This window comes from Chanos chanos, chromosome 2 (genome assembly GCF_902362185.1).
Source record: "Chanos chanos chromosome 2, fChaCha1.1, whole genome shotgun sequence".
Taxonomy (NCBI): Eukaryota; Metazoa; Chordata; class Actinopteri; order Gonorynchiformes; family Chanidae; genus Chanos; species Chanos chanos.
Genome location: NC_044496.1, coordinates 37,472,430 through 37,499,912, shown reverse-complemented (window position 1 = coordinate 37,499,912; position 27,483 = coordinate 37,472,430). Strand labels below are relative to the sequence as shown.

The 27,483-nt window shown below is 41.5% G+C and overlaps 1 protein-coding gene across 4 annotated transcripts; it reads right to left on the bottom strand.

Moving 5' to 3' along the window:
• Positions 1-2,766: 2,766 nt before the first annotated feature.
• Positions 2,767-24,518, bottom strand: dapk2b (death-associated protein kinase 2b). 4 transcript variants are annotated; one of them, XM_030765968.1, is made up of 12 exons: positions 24,451-24,518; positions 23,362-23,525; positions 14,503-14,724; positions 9,893-10,031; positions 8,705-8,834; positions 8,407-8,455; positions 8,264-8,290; positions 7,882-8,034; positions 7,495-7,540; positions 3,944-4,033; positions 3,502-3,573; positions 2,767-3,025 (listed from the first exon to the last, which is right to left on the bottom strand). In XM_030765968.1, the coding sequence occupies exons 2-12, from the start codon at positions 23,436-23,438 to the stop codon at positions 2,900-2,902; spliced, it is 1,131 nt and encodes a 376-aa protein (XP_030621828.1). In that variant the 5' UTR covers positions 23,439-23,525; positions 24,451-24,518; the 3' UTR covers positions 2,767-2,899. The 4 variants fall into 4 exon arrangements, with proteins under 4 accessions (XP_030621828.1, XP_030621826.1, XP_030621827.1 ...); XM_030765966.1 differs by lacking the exons at positions 2,767-3,025; positions 3,502-3,573; positions 3,944-4,033 and adding an exon at positions 5,780-6,457; XM_030765967.1 differs by lacking the exons at positions 2,767-3,025; positions 3,502-3,573; positions 3,944-4,033 and adding an exon at positions 5,780-6,457 and having other exon boundaries at positions 24,456-24,484.
• Between the last annotated feature and the right edge of the window lie 2,965 nt (positions 24,519-27,483).

Here is a 27,483-nt window from a genome sequence, read left to right as displayed (position 1 = left end):
ACCACGTTTTCCACATTCACCATAGCAAGTACTTTCACAGATTCACAGAGTGTGAAGTTAGCCCACGTCTTCCGACGGACGCCTTTCTTGTAACATTGGCCTACATTTCTCACAGCCAACTTTTATTTAGTTCAGGTCAAGTTTTTTTTTTCCCCTCACAATCCTTTTGAGCTCCACCAGGCTTAGACAAAATAACTGTTGTGATTTCTTAATTGCCTGGTCAGAGGAGCAAAAAAAAAAAAAAAAAAAAGAAAGAAAATCATTCACAGTAATGAATCCAGAGAATTAGTGACAGTGTTTGCTTACAAATAATGCACAGCCAATCCCTGTGCGTTTTTTTTTTTTTATTCTCTCTTATAACTATTCACACAAAATCAAACAAATGTTCAGAGCTTTTAGGTTGGGTAGATATATATCACTCGTCAGCTTACTGAGGAGGATACTGAGGAGGGGGCTGAAGGACCTAGTCATTAAAACATCTCTTTTTGAGCATGTGTCAGAGGAACAAAACAATAAAGAAAACAGGCAATGTAATAAATAAGAGTTTATTTCTCTCTCTTTTGTACATTAACAATTAAAAAAAAACAGGCCAGCTTTTAAAAGCAGTTTATTGAGAAATGTAACTTAATGTATGAGATGCCTGGGGGTAATAGAATAAAAGAACAAGAAGAAATTCAGTCTACTAAGCTATAGAGGCTTTACCATCAGTTGATAGTGAAGAGACAGTTTGTAAACAATAAAAAGCTGAATGTGAGAATAAGACAACTGGGCAGACAAACATGTAAACAACACTGTGAATATAATTCATCGGAAGATAAGAAAGATGCCTCGTAAAAGCAAGATGAAATCAAGATGAGCGTATTTGACCAAATGTAATGACCAGAAACAGCATCAGCATTCAATAAACATGTATTCTTTTTCTTTAGAAATTTTTTACACAGAGTTAATCATTTTTACTTTATTTAGGACATGAAAGAAAGAAAGAAAGAAAGAAAGAAAGAAAGAAAGAAAGAAAAAAAAACATGCAAGGACGTAAGACTTTGAAGTGTTTAGGTAATCATCACAGAGTAGTTTTTCCTTGGTATATGCAAAGGAAAACTAGATTTTCCAGTTTCCCCACAGCTCTGAAACTCACTGATATTCGCACAGCTGAAGCACAAAGACTTAAAACTGAATCAGAGCTTACAGGCTACATTGAATTTTCCAGATTATGGCCATACGTCTCCTCTGGAAAACCATGAGAAGATAAATGTGTCTGTCAGAGATGTTGAAACACGCTTCTGCTTAACAGAGGTATTTTCTCTTCCTTTCTTTTTCTCAGAAAACAAGAATGAACCCTGTACAGAGAACAGAGAAACACTTCTGAGAGGAAAGAATTTATTACTGTTTTTTTTTTCTTTGCTGGCTGGATTGGCTGTTGACAGGGAGGTTATATTGGGCAGGGCCTCTCACAATACCTCAAAACCCCCCCCAAAAAACCAAACAAAAACATTTTGTTGAGTGTGCACTACAATACATTCAGGTCTAATGTTTATGGCACTTTCATGCTAATAAAACTAATAGATATGCATGAAACAGGTAGTTAGATGTGAATAAGCTGGACACAAAAATAACACACATGAGACAGAATTGTGTGGGATGTATCTGAGGAGACTGTCTGGTTTTATATGAACAGCCTAGCTGAAGACAGTCTAAGGCAGAAACCTGTTAGTTTGAAAGGCAATCAGTACATTCCAAATCACACTGAAATTGCAGTATCTGCACTGCGCCGTTTTATATACATACATACGCGTGCGTGCACACACACACACACACACACACACACACACACACTATATATATATTTATATATATATATAGTGAGGTAGCATATTATCATTATTGCCCTGCTCTTGTTTGATAAGAAATGAATGACATTTTCAGGATCCTGTATGAAAGCAATACATTTAGTTCTCAGAAGTTTTCTTGAGTAAAAATCTTGTCTTTACATGGTTCTACGAACTTCTAAATATTTTGGCAGACTAAAATCTCTCTCTCTTTACCAACCACCACTGAAGGTTATAATATTTTAAATATATTTATACTTTTTCTTAAAAAGTTATGTTGAAATGGCAAGCCCAGCTCATTTTTAAAATAAAACCGTTTGTATTACACATACAAGCAAAGCCACTGTGGCAGTTGGAGTCTGAAAAAGAAAAAAAAAACAACGACAACTATCAGTTAATATCAATATCAAATGAGAACAAATTATAAAAGTGAAATATGAAACTGAGTTTGATGTTAGATTCAGAGAATTAAGACACAACCTTACAAAGGCACAATTGAAACAAAACAAAAGGCGAAAGTTTTCCAACATAAATTACATTCAACATTGCACATAGGAAGAGTGTAAGCAGCAGACTCTGTAATACCACCACTCCCTCATAGCTCACACAGTACACTGTCATTTATACAAAGCACTGAGACAAACCCAGATTACTCAGATTTACGATGTATGTCATAATGCAATAGGATACACTGTGACATTCATGCAAGGCCAACAGGAAAATAAGGCACATTTTCATAAACCGCACAAGCATTCATCAGCCTTCCTGAATTAAAAAAACAACAAAACAAAACAAAACAAAACACTTCTCCAACTGAGTAATTCTGAAAGGCACCTTCTATCCTGTTTTCTAAAAGACGAGGTCTAAACGTAAACAAGACCTATTTCCTGAAACTGCTGGTGCCCCCAGGCCTCCTGACACAATGAAATGTTTTTTTGTCTTTTTTTTTTTTTTAAACCCTAAAAACATTCCGAATTCTCTCGCTGAAATGTCTGCTAATGGGAGGTCCATTGGAACAGTGGTGTGTTGCTATGATACCCATACTGCTGTATAACAATGAGCAGTGAGGAGGTTCAGGAAGTGCTACTCCTCTTCCTTGTTCTGGGTCTTCTGAACTTCACCTCCTCCTCCTGATCGCTCTCACATTCCCTCTCAAACATAGCCACTGTGCGCTCCACATAGCCTGGCTTGGGTTTGGCCTATACACCAGAGAAACAGTGCGAGAAAAATATACCAGCATTTAGGCTGATTTTGAAAACACTGTTTTGTGATCTACTACTGACCAAACCTTAGTGCATCAAAAAAGGTTCTCATTGACTGTACAGTACACAATATGGATGTGCTCACAGTCGCATACGTTACTTTCGTGTAGTACAGTACAGATATGCTCAAAAAACGTTACATTACTGTGGTGTAGTTACCACCACTTCCAAACACTTTTGACAAACAAAGGTGAAAACTCTCCAGCTCAAGGTCAAGGTCAAGGTGAAGAACTGCTGACAGGAAACTCTTAGCCCCATGACCTGACTTAATTACAATCTCTTCATAATTCCACTGATTTTTATGGCGCTGTCTAAACTTGCGGCACTGCTATGGCTCTTACAGCCTGCTGAACTCCTGCTAATCAGTGAGTAATCTTGGACAGAGATCGACAGCAAAGAAGAGATACACCTACCTGTGGTACAGAGTGGCCTTTCTTCATCATTCGCGTCAAGTGATTACACAAGGCTACAATTCTGAAGGAGAGCTGTTGAACCGAACAGTGAAACACAAATTCACATTACGGTCTGTGTGAAACATTCTGTCCCACTGTAGTTAAAACTGCACAGTGGTGGTTTCCCATCCCTTATGTCAGCCCTAGCACGACCAATCACAAATGAGGTCCTCAGAATTAATGCCATAAAATCTGCATAGGAAAACTGCATAGTTTAACGAACCATATATCTTTAACACCGCTGGAAAATCATTTGCAGAAAGTATGAAAAAATGATTGCTTAGTGATGTATAAATATTAGTACGTCAGTAACATTTTAATGGAGTATTGTGCATAGGCGTGATTCCCCATTTATGAGTCCAATCAGATCCTGATATTGAGAGATAATATTAGCCTTAATTACCTTCCATCTGCGCCTGGCGTATTGCCTTCTGAAGTTCTCCAGGTTGACCACTGACTGTCTGCGCACCAGGGCTTGTCTAGGGTTTGCAGGCTGAAACAGACAAAAACACATCAGGACAATGCAAGCAGCTATATTGAAACACACTGTCTCTTTTTACAGGACAAACATTGAAAGCTTCACACAGATACTCAACTTTTATGCTTTACGTATCTTTTCCAGAGAGACTGTATGTCCCACCTCCTTTAATTTGGATGCTTTTCATTTTTTTTGTCTTGTTTGTATATATACACTTATTTGTGGATAGTCAGTCAAAAAAAAAAAAAAGAAAGTAAAAAAAGACTACCATAGAGACTATAGCATAGACTCAACACTGAAAGCAAAATAATTTCGATTTTATTCAGTTTGAAGATTTGAAGTAAAGAAACAGTGCACAACTATCAACACATCCACAAAACAGCCATGTTAGAAAAAGAAAACTTATAATTTTGTGGGAATGCCACAACAAACAAATGAACCTCGTAGTTGTGTGGGAATACCACAACAAACAAATGAAAGCAAACACATGGCATGTTAAGCAACATGGATATTTACGACCATTTAGAATGATTTTTCAGTCCCATTCAAAAACATAAATATAACACTGAATGATCTATTTCCAAATAAAGAATAGTATTCACAGTCTTTGCAGATGCACCAAACAAACAATTTACAAGGTTTGAAATGACCACATTTTTCATAATCTATGATTATTATATCTGCAATCCAGAGCAACACTGAACATTCATCTAGCAAAAAACAGAACAGAATCTTAGTTCACACATCTCTCTCTCACAGTGTGCTAATCAGGCAGCAGCTGAAAGTGCTTATGAATCATCCCTGTGCATTTGACGTCCTCCTTCTGTAGTGTTATTACTCTGTGGTCTCGTGTGTACAACTAATGACACTTAATAATTCTCAAGATCAATACAATATCGTTCAAAAACAGCTTTCAGTAATGACTGAACTCATTAACCTCGAGAGAAAGAAAAAAAATGTCAGTAAAGAAAAAATAGTACCAGTGCTCCTAACAATAATAATAAAAAAAATAATAATAATCAAGTTGTACAAAAAGTCCAGCTAAAATGGCTCATTTAATAGTGCGTCATTTCAATCAGATGATCAAAACAGTGCTGACACTCAACCAGAAAACTCCTGGTTAACACAACAAAATGAACATAATGGACACACAATAAACACTGGGGTTTTTTTGTATTGTTTTTTTTTTTTCAGTGAAAGTTGTGCTATGACCTAATTCTCAGCTCTAAAGAAAGAAAAGTGACCAAGAACTCTTTGGTCTTTAAATACTGAAAAAACACCAAATTTCTCAAACAAAGTTAAACAAGTCAATTAATGATAACAATAAAACAGCTATTTTGAGACATTCAGTATATTTAAATATACATTTCAAAAGTGCTGGTGAATGCCTTTGCTGTACATCAAACAGTAGTACATTGCTTTAGTATTTGATTTACTATTAAAAACAATTGCAGTTAAAGCAAAACATATCGTATATACCTACCAACTGCATTAGCGTTTACGTTAATAGCTATGCCAAGCTACTATATCTATGAGAAATCATCATCAAAATCAACAAAAACTTGGTTTTAAGTTTGCAAAAGACATGTAGTGGTGTCTCTGTGAAATGGTGAAGAAGCATAATAATGAACTTTATATCAAAGCAACATGTTTTCAATATGTAGTACCTTCATGATCTAAACCAGGAGCCAGAATAAAGAGACTGTATAAGAGCACACTGTTTCCCTCAATTATATTGAATCATCTCAATGTCCCTATGTTAAATCCTTGCACTAACCTAACCTAGCTAGACTCTGAGACATCAGCTTTGGCTCCCGAACACAATTCCCCTCCACAGGCCCGGTTCAGCAGCTCCTTAAGGGCCTCATTCACCTCATTATTAAGGCCTGGGGTAAAGCTGTTGATGGCACTGTGTCCGTTGCCCCCCTCTCCTCGCAGGGAGCTCATGACCTCCTGCAGCCAACGCAGCTCTGCATTTAGCTCCTGTCTGAGGGAGCTGAGGTGGGTCTGCCTCTCCAGATAGCGACCACTAATGCCGGCCAAGCTGGCATCAGCCGCCCTCAGGTCCTCCTGGAGCCCTTTCCTCACAGCCTCTGCCTTACGAAACTCATAACGCAGCTGGGAGAGACTCTGCCGCACGCTCTCGTTCTCCTCCTTGTACCAGGCCTCCTTTTCATTATAAATGGAGAGGAGCGCCTCAATGTCTCCTTGGAGCGACTCCCGTGCCTCTGTCACCTCCTCCAAGCCAGTCTCCATCAAGGCAACATCCTCCACCACGCGGGCGAAGCGTTCAAAGTTGACGTAGGTGTTGTTGGGAGGCATGCTGGAGTGGGACTGGATGGTGTATTCTTTCAAACGTTTGGTCTTCAGCTGCCGAGGTTCACCGTTCCTCTGGACGGCGTGGGCTAGACCGTTCTCCTCCACCTGAAGTTCGTGAGACTTCAGACAGGAGAACCAGTGTGAGTTAATGTCGGTGGTGGAGTCTCAGCACACACAAACATACACATGGCGAGCGGTGAGTATTGGAGCAGGGATGAACACAGGAGTAGGGTTAATGCAGATCCACTGTCACTCTGGTGCAAGCGTTTAAAGGAATCAGGTCAAACCACACTGGAAACAGTTCCTCTTGAGCCACTTCTGTTAGAGCTGCTTTCGCACCAATCACATGAACACTTCCATGAGCCAAACGCACACACGCATGCAAGTGACTGCTAGTTCATCACGGCATGGTTTTTCAAAATTCTCAAGCACGCAATGAGAGACGATGAGGGGTGATGAACATGTGTAAAGGAGACTTGGTATGGGTTTTTGTTCAATATACTAGAAGAGGAACAAAGTTTGGGGTGGAAAACAGTAAATAAAACGAAAAGCTAGGTCAACGTAAGTTAGCCTTTTTTTTTTTGCAACTTTCTTTTTGGAGTAAACTCCACTTTTGGGTACAGGGTGAGTTCAGTCAAAAAAGGTTTAGTTGCAAACTAATTTTAAGATGACCCACCCTTTTTTTATTACATCAATTATTCATTCTCAAAACTCATTCACACATAGCTACTCCTATTTGCAACAGTTAATCAAATGACAATAAATACGTCTTATACACAGCCTTAATATGCAAACTTGCAGATATGCAGTTTTTTTTTCTTGACAAAGAGGTACATTTGTCAGGATTTAAAACACATTTTCACAATTACATAGTAACATTTTGGATAACTGAACCGTGGCACAGTGTGACATTTTTAAATACAGCATAATTTAAATGACGCCTGCATGTGTTTTGCGCTGTTTACAAGGTTTTTGTTGTCAGTAATTCGTATCAAACCACATCCATAAAATCACTTCATCCTGAGCACTGGGGTGGACTGAAGGACATAGAATATGAGGACTTCAATGTTTCGAAGTGTTAATCATCGACATTCCAAACCAACCACACAGGCTAGTGGGTACATGCTTTGGACACAGAGCAGAACTGTAAAAAGTACCTTTATCCATGGATGGTTGAGAGCATCTTGAATCGTAAGTCTCTTTCTGATGAGGAAGGAGAAACAATTCCATGAAAACATAATTCAGAGAAAGAGAACATAGTGGAGATTCTTACGGAAGTGAGGGCAAGTTGGATCTTGTCATGAGGCTACTTTGGAGTTACATCAAACTGAAGGATTTGCAATTTTGCTCTGTGTTATCTTGGTGTCTATGAAAACTTGAACATGTTCCAACAAACCCATAAAAACCTGAGGTTAATGCCTGAAAATACATATATATGAAGTATTTTTGCAGTTTATTTTAGAGTGCTCTTTTTGCGCAATACCCATCACGTTCAGACTTTCGCCCAGTCTCATGTCTGGGTTTTGTTTGTTGTGACCTCTCACCTCGGGTCTTTGACTAAAAGTTGCCTGATGAAACTCTTGGCCAGTTCACTGGTACTGCCAAAAAATTCCTCATCAAACTCATAGTTCATTGCTGAAATATTGGCAAGAGTCTCTTGTTTGCAATCACCCAGAAAAGGGGAAGCCCCACTCAACCTTGAAAGAAAAGAAGTGGACAAATTATACAAACAAATGCATAAAAATTCATTGGACCACATTCACAGACAGGGTTTGAGTCTAGTCCTGTACTAAACTGTATAGGTTATAGAGCTTCTCCATTCAAACCACAACACACTAAGATCAGTCTTTATCTTTGTCTTGGGGAAAACAATCTGTAGTGTCAGACCTAAAAGTGAAGATGACACATTCCTCTTTTGACACTTACAAGATGTATGTGATGACGCCGATGCTCCTTTGACGAGAAGGATGCAGGGGGAAGGGGAAAAAGAACATGTGGTTAAGCCATAGACATGCTTTGACGCTTACTGTATGCAAATCACAATGTGACAGCTAATTAGATGATCTTACCACATATCTGCTTCTAATCCCAGTGGCTCATAGTTCACTATCTCTGGAGCTGAAAATAGAGCGAGGTTTGAGCATTACTGTACAGCCAAAAACAAAAACCCCACGCAAACACACAATCTTCCCAAAGATGGATTTGGACCCGGGTCTAAAGGAACTTGAAATATTTGACTTATTAGGCCTTATCCACGGGGAAAGAGAGCCTTGAAGTGTATTGGGGACAAGGGCCAAGTATTCAAATACATGTTTTAAATACCTGCAGTTGGGTTGAAGAATTCACATCTGTTGTATAGTAGCTTACCAACAAATTCAGGGGTTCCAAAAATGTTTTTGAACTCCACATCATCCTCGATTTTATGTGCCAAGCCAAAGTCGATCAGTTTGATTCGTGGGAGGGGAACGTTGTTATCAAGCAGCATAATGTTTTCTGGCTGAAAAAATTAAATGAAAGACAGTTGTGAACAGAATCTCTGAAGGATAACTCAAGCAACCCAAGCAATAGCAATGAATACAGTTTTTAATCTTTATTCCAATGAGGAGTCAACTGAAACGCGACATAAACATCAAAGTATCATTTCAAACCCTGCAGTCCTCCCGCAGTTTCCATGCTCTAAGCCCATACGTCTCTGTTTCAAACAGATGAATTAAAATAACTAGTGAACACGTGCATCTCATATGACTATGTGGAGAATCTTGCCAAAGACATGGAAAAATTTCTCTCTGAGAAGCGATCTGGAGGGTGAGAGTAAAGTTTGTTTTAGATTAGGAGTTCTCTCAGTATTGGTGTCAAGGTCATGCTAAAATGGGTTTTGGGGCTGTCTGGCAGCTCGTGCCAAAACGAAGCGTGCATATTAAAGTGAAGAGGCGCCACCATAGAAAAACAGGATGGAGATTATCAAGGGGGTGGTGTGGGTGACATCCCTCGTCATGTGCGACTGATAACCTTGTTGTGTCGTAGCGTCTGGATACTGGCCAGGATATGAAGAAACACGTGCAGTTGTCTTCCAAACACCTCAGCACCTTCTGCTCAGTACTTGATAATACCAATCAGAGCTATAGCACCATTTACATCCATTCCAGCATAGGGTAAACTCCAAAAAAGGGCTGAGGTTTCTGAGTTAATAAAATCTCATCGGAGACCGCTCTGATTCACTCTATATTCTTCCCTCTAAAAGCTGCACACAAATTCATGAGCAAATGCAAAGCAGTGTTCTCAATCATGAAAATGACTATAGGCCATTATTTGACAGGGCAGTGTTTTTCATGCTACAGGTGTTGCTATGCAACGGCATTCACAGTAGGACAGGTTCTCAAAAAGGGCAAAGCACCTTTACTGCAGGAGAAGAGATCTGCTACCATAGCAACTACTTCTTCGACCAATTAAAAGACTATTCACAAAGAAAAAAGAATCATATGAACAGCATCACATTCTGCTGTACGACAGCAATTAGCACTTTACAGATATAAGGGCGAGAGAAAGAGGACACACCTTGAGATCAAAATGGGCAATTTTTTTGGAGTGGAGATACTGAACTCCATCGAGGATCTGTTTGATAAATTCCGTGGCTTCCTCTTCACTCAAAGATTCCTTCTGAGCCAGAAAGTCAAACAGCTCCCCTCCAGACACGCTAGAAAAAAAAAAAACACAAACACACACAAATAGTTGTACACTCACACACAATACAAATCTAGGCAGTATACTACCACTAACCACATGTTCACTTTCTTCCAGTCTGAAACCATGCTCTGAATAGGTTTTCCAATCAATTTGAGTGTCCGAATGTGACTGTGCTGACGGTTAGAGTAGATATTAAACCAACAAAGCACTTCTGTTCTGAAGATATTTCCGTAAATACCTAAAATAATAAGAGCCTCAGAGTTTGTGCATGCATGTTTTTTTGGGGGGGTTTTTTCACTTCAACCACAAGACATTTCTAGAGCTCTGTCTAAGCACTTCTATATCTCTCTTATCAAAGTCTTACAATCTGTATCACATTCAATATTTGCTCTCTTTCCCTCTTTCTTTCTTTCTTTCTTTCTTTCTCTCTCTTTCTTTGCAAGTGTCACGTGTCATGCAGTTCGGTTGAACACTGTGTCCTTAGGGGTCCAGTCTGAGACTCCAGCTGGATGTTCTTGACTTTAAGGGAGGAACAGCTGACGACCAATGACAGTCTCTGCCTTTCATAGCCAACCCTGATTGAATTGAGTTGCCAATTAGCCCTAATTGGACACCCATGCTTGTCCTTGTTCATTAGATTCAGGCCAAACCCACACTGGGCCTCAAGATATCTCCCAGGCCTGACATTTAGTTCAGTTACGCCTGCATGACTGGGACAGAAACACAGCAACAAACATAGACATGTCGCATTAGGGAGACATTCACACACACACACACACACACACACACTCACACACACACACACGTGCACGCGTACAAACTCACAATCACACACATACATACACGTGCATGCACACACAGACACTCTCACACTCACACTCGACCTCACACGCTCACATGTACACACGTACACACGTGCACACACACAACCTGCAACAGCCTGTTCCCATCAAATGAGAGCACATAATGATCTGTGATGTATAAACAGATATACAATTAACAAAGAAGCTATAGAAACTGAGCACAAATTAATGAGCAATTTTATTAGTCCTGTTGTTGCATTTCCCATTGCTTTTTCATGGTCTTCTGTAATGGAAAATTCAACAATTTATTATAATGTCATGATGAACATGCTGTTTTTAGGGGGGTGTGAAAAGTCAGAATTATAGTGTAGTGTAAGGGGCAGGGTGTAGTCTATGAGTGTAGTGAGTGGAGAGAGGGGTAGGGTGTAGTCTATGAGTAGAGTGAGTGGAGTGAGGGGTAGGGTGTAGTCTATGAGTGTAGTGAGTGGAGAGAGGGGTAGGGTGTAGTCTATGAGTGTAGTGAGTGGAGTGAGGGGTAGGGTGTAGTCTATGAGTGTAGTGAGTGGAGAGAGGGGTAGGGTGTAGTCTATGAGTGTAGTGAGTGGAGTGAGGGGTAGGGTGTAGTCTATGAGTGTAGTGAGTGGAGTGAGGGGTAGGGTGTAGTCTATGAGTGGAGTGAGTGGAGTGAGGGGTAGGGTGTAGTCTATGAGTGTAGTGAGTGGAGTGAGGGGTAGGGTGTAGTCTATGAGTGTAGTGAGTGGAGTGAGGGGTAGGGTGTAGTCTATGAGTGTAGTGAGTGGAGAGAGGGGTAGGGTGTAGTCTATGAGTGTAGTGAGTGGAGTGAGGGGTAGGGTGTAGTCTATGAGTGTAGTGAGTGGAGTGAGGGGTAGGGTGTAGTCTATGAGTGTAGTGAGTGGAGTGAGGGGTAGGGTGTAGTTTATGAGTGGAGTGAGTGGAGTGAGGGGTAGGGTGTAGTCTATGAGTGTAGTGAGTGGAGTGAGGGGTAGGGTGTAGTCTATGAGTGTAGTGAGTGGAGTGAGGGGTAGGGTGTAGTCTATGAGTGTAGTGAGTGGAGAGAGGGGTAGGGTGTAGTCTATGAGTGTAGTGAGTGGAGTGAGGGGTAGGGTGTAGTCTATGAGTGTAGTGAGTGGAGAGAGGGGTAGGGTGTAGTCTATGAGTGTAGTGAGTGGAGTGAGGGGTAGGGTGTAGTCTATGAGTGTAGTGAGTGGAGTGAGGGGTAGGGTGTAGTCTATGAGTGTAGTGAGTGGAGTGAGGGGTAGGGTGTAGTCTATGAGTGTAGTGAGTGGAGTGAGGGGTAGGGTGTAGTCTATGAGTGTAGTGAGTGGAGAGAGGGGTAGGGTGTAGTCTATGAGTGTAGTGAGTGGAGTGAGGGGTAGGGTGTAGTCTATGAGTGTAGTGAGTGGAGTGAGGGGTAGGGTGTAGTCTATGAGTGTAGTGAGTGGAGTGAGGGGTAGGGTGTAGTTTATGAGTGGAGTGAGTGGAGTGAGGGGTAGGGTGTAGTCTATGAGTGTAGTGAGTGGAGTGAGGGGTAGGGTGTAGTCTATGAGTGTAGTGAGTGGAGTGAGGGGTAGGGTGTAGTCTATGAGTGGAGTGAGGGGTAGGGTGTAGTCTATGAGTGTAGTGAGTGGAGAGAGGGGTAGGGTGTAGTCTATGAGTGTAGTGAGTGGAGTGAGGGGTAGGGTGTAGTCTATGAATGTAGTGAGTGGAGTGAGGGGTAGGGTGTAGTCTATGAGTGTAGTGAGTGGAGTGAGGGGTAGGGTGTAGTCTATGAGTGGAGTGAGTGGAGAGAGGGGTAGGGTGTAGTCTATGAATGTAGTGAGTGGAGTGAGGGGTAGGGTGTAGTCTATGAGTGTAGTGAGTGGAGTGAGGGGTAGGGTGTAGTCTATGAGTGTAGTGAGTGGAGTGAGGGGTAGGGTGTAGTCTATGAGTGTAGTGAGTGGAGTGAGGGGTAGGGTGTAGTCTATGAGTGGAGTGAGTGGAGTGAGGGGTAGGGTGTAGTCTATGAGTGGAGTGAGTGGAGTGAGGGGTAGGGTGTAGTCTATGAGTGTAGTGAGTGGAGTGAGGGGTAGGGTGTAGTCTATGAGTGTAGTGAGTGGAGTAAGGGGTAGGGTGTAGTCTATGAATGTAGTGAGTGGAGTGAGGGGTAGGGTGTAGTCTATGAGTGGAGTGAGTGGAGTGAGGGGTAGGGTGTAGTCTATGAGTGGAGTGAGTGGAGTGAGGGGTAGGGTGTAGTCTATGAGTGGAGTGAGTGGAGTGAGGGGTAGGGTGTAGTCTATGAGTGTAGTGAGTGGAGTAAGGGGTAGGGTGTAGTCTATGAATGTAGTGAGTGGAGTGAGGGGTAGGGTGTAGTCTATGAGTGGAGTGAGTGGAGAGAGGGGTAGGGTGTAGTCTATGAGTGTAGTGAGTGGAGTGAGGGGTAGGGTGTAGTCTATGAGTGTAGTGAGTGGAGTGAGGGGTAGGGTGTAGTCTATGAGTGTAGTGAGTGGAGTGAGGGGTAGGGTGTAGTCTATGAGTGGAGTGAGTGGAGTGAGGGGTAGGGTGTAGTCTATGAGTGTAGTGAGTGGAGTGAGGGGTAGGGTGTAGTCTATGAGTGGAGTGAGTGGAGTGAGGGGTAGGGTGTAGTCTATGAATGTAGTGAGTGGAGTGAGGGGTAGGGTGTAGTCTATGAGTGTAGTGAGTGGAGTGAGGGGTAGGGTGTAGTCTATGAGTGGAGTGAGTGGAGTGAGGGGTAGGGTGTAGTCTATGAGTGGAGTGAGTGGAGTGAGGGGTAGGGTGTAGTCTATGAGTGGAGTGAGTGGAGTGAGGGGTAGGGTGTAGTCTATGAGTGTAGTGAGTGGAGTGAGGGGTAGGGTGTAGTCTATGAGTGTAGTGAGTGGAGTGAGGGGTAGGGTGTAGTCTATGAGTGTAGTGAGTGGAGTGAGGGGTAGGGTGTAGTCTATGAGTGGAGTGAGTGGAGTAAGGGGTAGGGTGTAGTCTATGAGTGTAGTGAGTGGAGTGAGGGGTAGGGTGTAGTCTATGAGTGTAGTGAGTGGAGTGAGGGGTAGGGTGTAGTCTATGAGTGGAGTGAGTGGAGTGAGGGGTAGGGTGTAGTCTATGAGTGGAGTGAGTGGAGTGAGGGGTAGGGTGTAGTCTATGAGTGTAGTGAGTGGAGAGAGGGGTAGGGTGTAGTCTATGAGTGTAGTGAGTGGAGTGAGGGGTAGGGTGTAGTCTATGAGTGTAGTGAGTAGTGTAAGAGTTGGTTGTAGTGTATTAGCATAATGATCAATAGTAGTAGATCAGTTGATGTCTATATGTTTGTTGTGACCGACACAAGCTCTGGAAGAAGAGTCTGTCAGTATAGTGAGCAAAAGAAAGGATTATGGGTTACATCGATGTTCACTGCCATGAAGTGAGAGTGTACTGACCTGGCATGTGCACTGACTGCCTGATAATGCCAATCATAGTCAATCACAGAAACATAACAATTGGCCAAAATGAATGTGTGCCAGTACAGTGCTGTGAGGCAAACATTTAGGATTTTGGTCTTCATTGGATTGAACTCCGAAACACAACACTAATTTTTACCACTCTCTAAACAACCATTCTCAAAAGGAAAAAAAAAGAAAACTGAATTAAAAAGTGAGAGTGTTAAGGAAAGTTCCAGAGCCTGTGACTCACAGTTCTAGGATGAGCACCACATCTGTACGGTTCTCGTAAACATCGTGCAGGGTGACTATGTTGGGGTGTTGGATTTGCTGCAGGATGTTGACTTCTCGTTCGATCTCCTCTCGGCGAACGCCTCTGCGGCTCGCCCTGCTCTGGCGCTTCTTGATGAACTTGGCAGCATACTCTACGCCTGTACTCTTCTCTTTACAGCGCTTCACAATGGCAAACTGCCCACTGTGGACAAAAAAAAAAAACATCCACACAAAAGAAGGATGAGAACACACATATTTGAGTTGCACTCTGTAAGTCCTGAGGATACAATGTGATCTAGACCAAAGAGCAGAGACTGCACATGCTCTCAGAGTCCAGCTGCATCCCCTCAGCTCACAGCTATAACATAATCTAATTCCTGTAAAGCTGCCATACTGTGTCAGGGAGAGAGAGAGAGAGAGAGAGAGAGAGAGAGAGAGAGAGAGACTTAATCTCTTTGGACTAAAACATTATTCTGAAATTTACAAGACAGGGACAACAATTTTTTTTTCATATGCTGCATGGTATGTTTAATATTTCCATAATTTAATCAGTCTGGGAGTGTGCACTTGCCTGGAAAGACCTACTTCTACTTGAACAATGTCAGTGATGTTTTATGGAAAATTACTCCATAAAGTTTCAGACGGTAAATGTCAGACAAATTACATGAGAACCTTAATGACTTTACAAGTTCACTGGCTGAATTTACTGATGGTACAGTCTCTCTCTCTCTCTCACACACACACACACAAACACACACACACACATAAACACACACCACACACACATATACACCCACACAAAACAGTCTACACACACAAAACAGAATACACACATGCTCAAAACAGAATGAACAAAACATCTCCCACAGATGGAGAATCTGGAAGGAAGTCCTTCTGCTGGTTTGCGTGAGACGAGAGTTTGAGAGTAGGAAGAACACACACTGTCACACAAGAGGAGAAAACAAGAGGAATGCCTTGCTCCCACTCAACCTACAACTGTTGTTACTCAGAAATGTTGGCTTTACTTCTTAATGCAGTCCCCCAACAGCCCTACCAAATATTCCAGTAATTTGTCTACTGCTCTAACAAGGAAAAGTCTAGTGGTGGCTCTTCTATGCCTATGTCCATATTACAGTAGGCCGACACCTCAGAGTGTTACATGAAATTTCACTTCCTGAGTTAGCTTATTATTGTTACAGTGTTAGTCTATTAATATTGTTGTATTAAAGACCTTTTAGATGTCAATTTCAAAATAAACCGAAAAGACTACGTCAGCCATGGCTAAACTCACAGGAGGGAGGAACAGTTCAAAATAAATTCATAATGCTATTTATACCTAATCTTTATCAGCCAGACACCCAGTCAACTCACAGACTTCTCTGCTCAGGTCTGAGTGTACAAGTGGCTGTTTGAGTAAGACAAAGAAATAAATGTGGAGAAAACAGAAACAGAGAGTAAAGATTTAGAGAATGCTTTTGGGCTGTTCACCCTGTTACACCCACCATCTCTGCACTAATGTTAGATGACTACATCAGCACTGCACTCAGTCTGTGAGTGGAGAGAGGTATCAGATCAGGAGAATGATGCCACTTCTGCTGTTTCCCCTTCGTCAGAGTGCCAGTATGCCAACATGCCAGCAGCCAGCTCACTATCAGCTCTAACTGGGCCAAACAGACTCTGAGGGTCACCCGGGTCGGACGCAAAGAGATAGCACAGAGGAAGAGGGGAAGGAAAGAGGGATTACAGAAGGACAGATGGAGAGCTGGAGCAGAAGTGGGGTGGTGACTTCACTCTAAAATGTGTTGCATTCTTTGGAGGGCTTTCTACCCCGTCATCTCAGAGACCACATTGCAGCATAACACACAATGACTCGTACATATCACACAATGACTCGTACATAACACACAATGACTCATACATAACACACAATGACTCATACATAACACACAATGATATGTGGCATAACATACAATAACCTCTACAAAGCACACAGTGTATATAAGTCACTAGTATATGCCACGCAATGACTTGCAGCATAACACACAATGACTTGTACACAGTTTCAGGATCCACCTATCAGATTCAACACTTGAGATAAAACTGTAAATTGTTGAACAAAAGTCCAAGTTGTTGGATAAAAAGCAGATTTATTATATGTGTGACTAGATTGTGTAACTTGTCATCTCTAACTTCACAAAGGTAGTCTGACCAATTAAAAAAAAAAAAAAGATCAAAACACAACAAAGTAGTTTGTATTCCCTCAGATGTTTGTCTGAACGGAGTGCCGCTAGAACCTCTGAGATTTAACACATTAAGACTGGGCACAGTAGGGTCACACAGTGGAATGGATGAATATAAGTTGACTGTGGGCAGTGGTTTCCTGTGTTTCATACAGATACCCCCATAGAGAGGTACCTCAGAGCTGCTGATAGACTGTACTGCCTTGTGCATTATCAGAAGAGCTGGGACTAATTTTAACCACTGCTTCCCTGTCCCTATCCCACACACCTGCTGGCTCGGCTCTGTTGTGATGGGCCTGAGGAGTGTTTGGGCTGGGGAGGTGGGGGTGTGAGTGGAGGGTGAGGGGGGTTGTTTTCAGAGAGGGGGGTTGTTTTCAGATAAAAGTCTGTCCCCTGACGAAGTCAGACACTCAGACAGATTCCAGACGGGTTCCAGTCTGTTCCCACATTGCATTTCTCTGAGTGGCAATCAAAACAGGATTCATCTGACTTCTCTCTCTATGTGTGTGTGTGTGTGTGGTTCCCCAAACGGAACACACGCGACATAGATTTATGATTTATGATACTGTCTGCTTAATATTTTAATATTATTTGACATAAACAACTGCACTGGGTCAAAAGAACATTTGATTTCATTAAAGAAAGAACAGTACATTCTCTATTAGGACAAGTATTTTTCCAAATCAAGAGACTAAAAGAGTTTGATGCCCTGGGTTAATGCCAAGGCAACAACAGAATGGATTTTGTACCTTAACTTGATTAGCAAATCAATACGAACACTTCTATCGCAAGTATGACATATGTTTACCCACATTTGACAGAGAAAAGTTCATGTGAACCCTCCGATATCACAGCTAACTAAACACATTGAGGACTCCACCTGGAAACCTTGGGCAGGGCTATTACCCTCCTACCACACCCCAGTACATAAAGAGAGAGAGAGTGGGGGGGGGGGGGGGGGGGGGGCAGGTAACAGACAGATAAGATAAGAGCCTGTTTCTTCATGCATATGCACAAACACACAAACACACACACACACACACGCACACAAACGGGCAGGGTCTGAATGTATAGCCAGTGGCATATGATATCGTAATAATGCCAAAGAAAAAAAAAACACACACAAACACTGAGGGGGAGGGGAGGGTTGGGGGGTCACCAAGGAGGGGCTGCTCCAATGATGTTTCCATATATTAGATCAACAGTACGTTTCACAGTCAAAAGCCCTGCTACAGAGTACAAGTCAAACTCAAATGACCTGGGTACTGCCTGTCACATGTGAATCCAGACTCTGATGAGTTAGTTCCTCAGTAGAAACTGAGCTCTCAAAAGGCAGTTTGCTGCTCTAGGGAACGAGTTCTGAAGGAACACTCTGTATTGGGTAAGATTTGCCTGGGAAAAGCAACAGAGGACAGGCCAATGAATCAATAACACATTGTCTAGCCCATCATCCCTTTGAAGTGCCTCAGAAACTGCTCAGGCTGACTCAAGAGAAATGAAGCATTTCTGGAAGCTCCATGGTACTGTTTCAGTGCACACTTAGAGGCTGCATTTGGAGGTGTGGTTGACAGAGAAGGGGGGGGGACAAGGGGCCTCCTATGGTGGGTGTGCCGGCTGTCTTTGCCTTAAGCTTCGCCTGTGAGCTGAACAGGCCGGGGTCTCTGTGGACTGTCCACTCCCGACAGCTGAAGGTTATTAACCACACCAAGAGGCTGGCTGAGCGTTCGACCGGGTGGCGCCAGCCCAATATTCAAATGCATGTCTCAACACCACAGCCAAAGGCAGCGCCATGACACTGCCTGTTTCATAATTGATAAACCGCAGCTATACAGCTTTGTGTCTCCAGGCTAATTCCCTACTGGTGTGTTTGTGTGTGTGTATGTATGCTGGGGCGTGCGTGTGTGTGTGTGTGTGTGTGTGAGTGTGAAGGTGTGTGTGTGAGAGATGAAGTAAGGGTTGAACAAGGAAAGACACTGAAGCAGATAGAGGAGTTATTTCCTGTAGGCATTAAACAAGAAGATCCCTGTCATTCAAACCTGGGTGGAATACATCCCTAGCAAAGGTCATAGATATGTACAAAAAAAAAAACAACAGCCACAACAAAACTTAGTAGTGCAATACATTTTAGAATAAGGAGGTTTCCTGTCAGATTTAGACAATAAAAAACAATAAAAACTTTCCAGCGAGTAAATTTTGCGCCCACACCATAAAGGTCATCACTCAAGCCCACAGGTTTGCTTACATGTGGCCTTTAAGGTGACTAACCATAGCTCCTCCCCAAGACCCCTCCTGTGGAGGAGTCGAATCATTCTGCATCACCACCCTTCCGTGTGCATGTGCTTGTGTGTGTGTGTGTGTGTCTCTCCACACTGTGCGGGTGAGTGGGTGTGGTTGGGGTGGTACAGGTGGAACTAGTGACTTTAAATCTGACTTGTGTCAGGTAATTTGCGTCAATGCACCCACATACATTTTCTTAACAACGTTGAAGCAGAGACTGCTCATCAGACAGTGTAAAAACTCCATACAGACATGGACAACGGTACCTACATTTCTCTTGATGTTTCTGCTATAAATAGCCAACATAACACACGCATATCCCTGGATCAGCAGTGGGGAGCTTCACTCCACAGGGATCAATAGCACCTGTCTGCCACTTTTACACCTACACACTGTTTGAGAAGTGCAGCACATAAGGCTTCCAACCCGCTGCTTCAAACCACTTTTACTGTATATGGAAGTCTACAAAAATACACAGTACTCACAAACCTTTTAGCGCTGAAGTGCTTTTTCATCGACTCTTTCACCCTAATCTTGCACTGACATGCCTGCTTAAACTAATCAAAGGTTTGGTGATTAAAAGCTACATAAAAGCAGGTCATGTTAGTATTCAGCATGGATGAAAGCAAGTATCCTGAAACGGGAAAGCAGGAAAACTAGAAATTTCTGGAACTTTGGGAGAAAACTAGAAAGATCTAGAAATATCTGAACCCAGTTCATTTTTAGGTACAGCACATAGCTCTACTCTTGAATATTAGCTGGGTGACCTCTACAAAAAGAGACACCAGATGAGGAAATCCCATGTGGTGCTGACATAATGACTTCCTTTTCTCAGGCCAGCAGCTCCGGGCAGAGTGTGTACTTAAACATTCATGAATTATTGGAAGACAAGAAGAAATATCGCAGTGAATCACTCATACAGTAGCTGGGCCTCTTGTGTCATAGTACATCATATAGAGACTCAAGACTGTCACTGTTTTGAAGGAATACACAAGCACTTTTATCACTTGTGTCTATCTTTTGCTTCACTTCCCCCCAGTTGCTTAACCTCAGGTCTGCTAAGGGGAAGATGTTTTTTTTGGTTTTGTTTTTCTTCTCTCCACTGAAACAACTTTCAGCTTATTTTTGCATAACTCACATTTATGCACGAAAACTTTGTGCACTTGAATGGCTTGATGAAATATAGAAGTTCAAAACATCACACATGTCATTTCTGGCAGACGTCAGAGACGTATACATTTACTGCTACCACCACATATAGGTCTGCTTACCCCACTCGTGTGTACAGTTAAGCCGGTTCAACCCTTTGCCATGCATGTTGGCTTACCTAACATCTCTGCACCTCCCTGTACTGTTAACAGGACTGGAAACAGGTGCATTCTAACCTACAAACACATCTTTTGGCCTCATAATCTTTTCTTTTCACTGGAGCCTAAAGGAAAACCGTGTCTGGATGGTGGTTGAGTAGAGCATGTCTAACAGTTTATGATGATTATAAATGTCATTCACTCAGACGTGTGTCATTCACATGTTGTCATCGCCTCTGGTGACAAGCCTTTCTCATGAAACAGCAGATACAGGAACTTCGCCCCTTTTTACTGTTCTTGTGTAAAACAATCACGTGTTCAGCTGTAGTGCCACAGTATACAAATGGTTCTTGGCTCTGCAAACAGTTTTTTTATTTCCAAATGATTCTGGTACTACTCTCCCTTAATTGGATTCAAAATATACCATAACTGGGTTAAAGATCTAACGCAACATTTTCCATGTAAGTGGTAAAAACACCTCAAACCAACCACAGAACCAGTTCCTCTCCTTTTCAAAAAAAAAAAAAAACCTGAACAGTGAGTGCAGTTGGAAGGGCACAGATGGTTTAAGTGTGTAAAAGGGCGACACACTTCGTCAGAGGGATTCCTCCCATGTCTGTTAAAGTCCCTGGTCCCTGTCTGGACTCTGCTTCTCTCCAGGGAGCTTGGTTGTGTAAGCAGCTCCTCCTGGTTCTCACAGGCAGACTAGGTGATTCCTGAGCTGAGGTGGTCGCTGCCAGGCAAACCCCCACCTTCAGAGACCTTCCATGCACGCATGGAATGCAGTGGAGACTGTTGCATGCAATCATCCACACTATCTTTCTTTATATTGCGCTCTCTCTCTCTCTCCCCCTGATTTGGTGATGCAGCTGGTCTGGTGTCAGTGAACATCACAGACATTTCTGTGTAACCACAGAGTTTGTATTTCCTCTTTGACTGAAGAGATGAATTTGAGCGTGCATATGGGCTGGGCTGTGTGCATGTGTGTGTGTGTTTGTGTGTGTGTGTGTACATGCATATGTGTATGTCTGTTTGAAAGACTCTTTCCACCTTATCCCAACCCTATCCCATCCCAAATGTCTATGTGTTTTGTCACATGTAAAACAAACCAGAGTCTGAGACAACAAGATATCTAATCATGATTAGACAATCAGACAGCAAGTGCAGCATATGTCTACATTACTCTCATCATGGTTAATATGCAAATGTTATTGAGCCCTGTTTTTCTCAGCTGTACCCAGATGATCCACTCATGAGAGAGAGAGGGAGAGAGAGAAGAGAGAGAGAAGAGAGAGAGAGAGCGAGTCAAAGAAAAACAGTTTCTGAGTGACAAGAGGATCCAAAACAAGCTTTTAAAATTGACAAAAAGGAATAAGGAGACATATGGTGACTTTACGGGGGACTTTTTAAATTTTCAAAACATTAACGTTAAAAAAAAAAAGACACAAGACCTGACTGTGAATCCCACCCTCTGAAGTGAAATAAAAATCACACATGTTTAACTGTCTCTCTTTCCCAGACATCTGAGCAGGAATCGGGGGAGAGGTCACCTGAGGTACAGGTTACACCTTTCCTGGTAGCCTCAAGACCAATTAAATGCCAAATTGTACTTCCTCTCTCGATAGATTTGCAACTTCCTCTAGCTGAAATGATAACTTTGAGAATTTTCACAGCTTGCGTTTGTGTTAAGCTTTATTTCTGACTTTTATACGTGTTTTGGTGAGACATACGTTTGCTTGTTGGGGCAGCTTTTAGGAGGAGCGTGCTTCCCATGAAAGAACAAAACATGAGTATTGAAAACACGAAACATGAGAAAAATAATTTACAAAACTGATGACATATGTGAGACTGTCTTCAATGACGAATGCTGTTTTGGAATGTTGTTTTGAATGTAACTTTTACCAGTTTTGTTTTGACAGTTTACAGTCCATGCCCATGCTAATAATCTCTTGAGTAAAGTCATTAGGGGCCCTTAATGACTGTGAGATTTAAAACAGAACAATCACGCCGCTTTGTATATGAGCTGTAATATGTTTGTCAGTAATTCTGTACTGTAGGCCCAATTATAAACATTGTTTTCCAACTCAACATTACTTGTACATTCAAAACCAATTACACAATCGGTGATTCTTTCACTACAAGTACTTAAAGCAATGCCTCTTAATTCTAGCCCTCTGCATTTACTAGATAGCACATTTCTGCAATAGACTGCACTGTCAGACCTGATGCAACTCGTCTACTCATCATCGTGGCATCTGTTAGCTTATTCAGGCATGTTACTGCTGGGCTACAGAACAAGAGAAAACAGTGTTATCCAACAAGACTGTAAAATTGGGAAGAAACACAAACCTTGACCAGGCACTATGACCCTGTTACAGATTCCACATGGAGGTGAGATAATGAAATAATACACAATAATAATAAGGCTTTATTAAAGCAGCCCCCCATAGAGTCTATCTTCCATGTCTATTCACATCATCTCTGTCCTAGTCCAAGAGCAGATTTGGAGTGAGTCCAGTGAATCCCAACCCCATACAGACCAAAATATGGACGGTCATGGACTCTCAAATTGAAACCATTAACCCTTTGAGAGAGTTCTTTTTTCATATAATAAGAGAGGTTTAGAAAGAGCTACATCGGTTCTGAAAAGCAAAGAGTTTTGGGTTTATCAGCCAGACGTTCCGACAACAAAAACTTGACAGTGTCATACATCTGTTGACATTCCAGCTTTGACTGTGAACTCATTTCAAGCCCATCCCTGTCCTGACATTAGTGGACCACCTGTTTCCCTGTTCCTCTTAAATGGACTCAATGGGACTGTCTGCTAAGCATGTGGCTTGAAAAGTGCTCCCCTTCACAGCAAGATACACACAGACATACACACACTAACCAATACATGCAAAAACCCGCAAACACAACTTTCTGTGACACAGACGTTGTGAGAAATGACTCATGATACAGAGAGGGGGGTGGGGGGAGAGAGAGCCCCTTATAAAAATTCCAAACAAGACTCACCTCCCCAGCTCTTCACCTATCTCATAGAAATCTTCCACTCTTTGTTGTTTGAACACAGCCATGTCTAATGTCCTCATTGATGAAGGTTATGTCTTCGTTTAACAGGTTATTGTGGCGTCCGCTTCAGATAATATAGACACACAGGCACGCAGAAGCCTAGAGGTCTGCAGGATGAGAGTGGAACAGTATTGTGAGCAGTTGTACACACACACACACACACACACACACACACACACACATGTCCCTGCATGCTACACCACATTCCATTACATAAAGAGCTGTGTGGATAGATAGGAGCAGCACTGTTTGTTGTCTCAACATTCATCCATAGCGATGAATGGAAAACCACAGGGTTTCTAAGTATACCATTTTTATACAGATTTAGCTCTGTAAAATGGAGTTGACAATAATGACATAAGGTCATAAGCCCTACAGCCAAAAAGGGGTTTTTCTTAATGTAAAGAAAGTGTAAGCTATGCAAGCTTAACGTTAGAGGCTATAACAGCCTGTAATGTAGCAGCGTGGAGCAAGCAGGATAAAGAGCTTATTGGAATCACTGAAAGTGATCAAATAACCCCCTACGTACAAATTATTCTGCTGCGTTATTTTTGAGCACTGGGGGTTTGAGGTGAAATTGAATACAAGCAACTAAACAGACACTTCATTCTTAAAAAAAAGAAAAAAAGCCGACGGTTGGAGAGTACGCCCTGCAGTTTCTTCAAACTGAAGTACAGCGCAAATTTAATCTATTATACTATTCTTCAGAGATCAATTACATAGCCCGGCTTAATCGCTCTGAAAATGATAGTATTGTTACAAAGCTCACGTGTTTATTATTACGTGCCTAGCAGCTTCTGACCCACAGAACGCGTTTACAAACCTTAAAAAAAGCAGCAAAGACTCTTTATAACCACACTCAAGAAGATGAACGTGAACGCCACAAATATATAGTGTTGTTAGCACATTTCCCTTGTGTTTAACAGCATCATCTCATTGTAGCCGAAAACAGTAAAGTTATCACTTAATAAATTAAACTTCACGTACATAAAAACTGAAAACTGCTCGCATTAATTTGAAACGGTCCTTTACCTCACCATGAATGTAAACAGGTAGTCGTCCCTCGATCTCACCGCATTCCGGTATTAGTTATGACTGAAGTTACACATCATAGTCCAAAGTGGTAAATTTCCTCTGATGACTCTACTTGCATCGTGGGCGTTCTGGACTCTAATATCCCCTGTGTATGTTCTTATGTTTTCAATTGAAGCTTCACTCATGCGCCACCTGTTGAATATAAATGGACTTTATGTTCTCATATCGTTAACCTATGACAGAAATTCTGAATGACGAACGCCGATAGCTAAGTAGCTCTTTATAAAACGGACAGTGTATCTACAGATTATTAATCGAAGCAATTTGAAATGAGATGTTTGTAACAATTACTTTGTCCCGCTGGTTACGTCTAAACGTAATGACTGAAGTCCTCCAGTGTCATCACCCGCTGGATGATGACCCAAAGGGTCTCGTCGCCCAAATGAAAAATAAATAAACAAATACATGAATAATTAAAAGCAAGACGAGCATATGTTTTACGGAACAATTCCCGAAGAGATGACAATATCGGTGTCATTAAAGAAAATGTTGCCACCTACAGGATAAAAAACGGCAAAGTAACATTTAAGAGGAAGTTACCGTTAAAGATAACTGCTCCCGGAACACAAGACCGGGAATCATACATTGTGTATCGCTCCGTCATGGCGTAAAGTATTGCTTATGTTTTAAGCTCGTGACACTCTGAGTCTATTCACAATCAGCTGCTAATTCACTGGCAACTGTAAATGAATCTTTATCAAAACGAGGTGAAATCATTTATCTTGTTTTAAGGGCAATTCATGTAGTATTTCTGTATCGTGTACATGGCAGTGTGACTGCAATATTTCGAGGTCAAGAAAAGCAACTAATTGAACACAGCATATCAAAGCTTACTTTGAATAAATGTGTTATTTTTTTACTTCAGTCAAGGGGGCAAAAGAAACTCGAAACAGGAAAGTCTTATTTCTTTGAACTAACAGGCACTGTTTCTCGTGAAGTATAACCTTTAATTTGCTGTGCTGTGAAACTCCATGTTTTAATACAGCATTTCCTGTCCAACTCTCAGAGGGAAGCCTTAAGATAAAAGAACTTCACTAGAAATATGATTCACTTCCAGGTCAGTCCTGCAGGCCTCTCATTCTTCGTGGTAACCCTATTGTTCACACTGATGTCTCCCATATTATATCATAACAATGGAGTCTGAATGCTGTGATCTCATTTCCAGCACGAAAAACAGATGTGTCCTTCATTGCCCAACAGTGACCCAAAGTACATTCACTATAACATACTTTACGGTCAACAACTGATATAGGAGGAACACTTACAAAACCCACACCAATCCCTCAGTGAAGTATTCCTCAAACAGGCAGGCTGAATGTGACAAATACATACACACACACACACACACAAATCTGTAATGATAATGCATAAGACTTTAACTAATTGCTATAACAATGTTTAATGAAAAATCATGCCACTGATATAAAACATCAATATAAGGTGATTAAACTGTGATAGTAATACAGCATTTCTGTAACTTTTAAAATGATTGACACATGATTTCACACACACAGAACAATGAGGTGCTTTCCTCAAATGAAGCATTGTAAAGTTGGATGTGCAGGCGTGTGCAATGACACAGCATTGCCAGGAAGAAACAAAAGGTAATACAAATCATAGCTTATTTCAGTTGAAAAATGCAAACCACGACATAACGCTGAGATAGGCTTGAGATGGAACAGATGGACAAATTAAGACATAAGGATAACTACAATCATATAGCATGTTTTTAAAAAACCTTCACTGAATGAAAGAAAACCAAATAAGGATCTGATAACAAATATTTAGTCTTGTCAAGTCATGTCAAGTTTTGCCTGGTTTGTAGTATGGAGCTGTGGCTACTTTGAGAACGGGGGGGGGGGGGTGTCTTGGAAATTGAAACAAATAAACAAACAAAAAAAAAATTTGGGGGTGAAACACAATCTTTACGGTATTCAAAATCACAACGATTCCTATTTATAGGAAAATCTGATATTACGGTCAAAAAAATTCAGATTTTGTGTAAACGTTAAGAAATACGTGTGAACGATTGAGAGACCTGCTCTCAGTTGAACTTTTCACAGTTTAAAATCATATTTCATCCACTTCCCAATATCTCTAGATTTCAATTTGCTCAAATTCTAAAGCAGTGAAGAAACAGCCATGGAAACTGGTGAACACAACAGAAAGTTAGCAACATTAATAAACAACAGTAACTGAGGAACATCGACCAAGAGAAAAAAATGGAATTATTGTATGAATCAATTTATAGAAATAAAAACAATACACAACATGGCTATAGCATGTTAACAGATGAACATACTTCATGTCATAACTGATGGCTAAAGCAGATGCAACTTAAACGTTATCAAGTTGAGCAACATAACTGAATAAAAAGTGCATATAAATATTTTAAGCCTAAAACATTCCCTCATCATATAGGCCCTTCATTTCCAATTCCATTTTCAATTTGATTCAGGATTAGATATGAGATTTCAAAATTACAAGATGCTGCTGAGAGAGAGAGAGAGAGAGAGAGAGAAAGAGAGAGAGAGAGAGAGAGAGAGAGAGAGAAAGAGAGAGAGAGAGAGAAAGAGAGAGAGAGAGAGAAAGAGAGAGAGAGAGAGATTATACTCTTCAGCATGGTAATCCTCATTTAACACAGAAAGGCTGGATGACATGAATGATATGCCATGAGTCACGTACCATAAATGTGGTTTAAAGCTTCATAACACAAAACCACACCATTACAACTAGTTTGATAGGGAAGAGTAGTGAGGAATGATACATCTCAGAGCACGACCAAAAACTGCCACACAATAACCATAATACGGCTGTAATGGGAGCTAAGCCACAGAGTTTAAAAAAGCAAGAGGGAGTGCCTCTTGTTGTTTGTTCTGATTGGCTCCAGGCAACTCTAGTGTAAACCAACAGTGTAGAAAGTAATAGCAGTGTCATTATTCTACCTTGCCACGTGCAATACAGGATTTT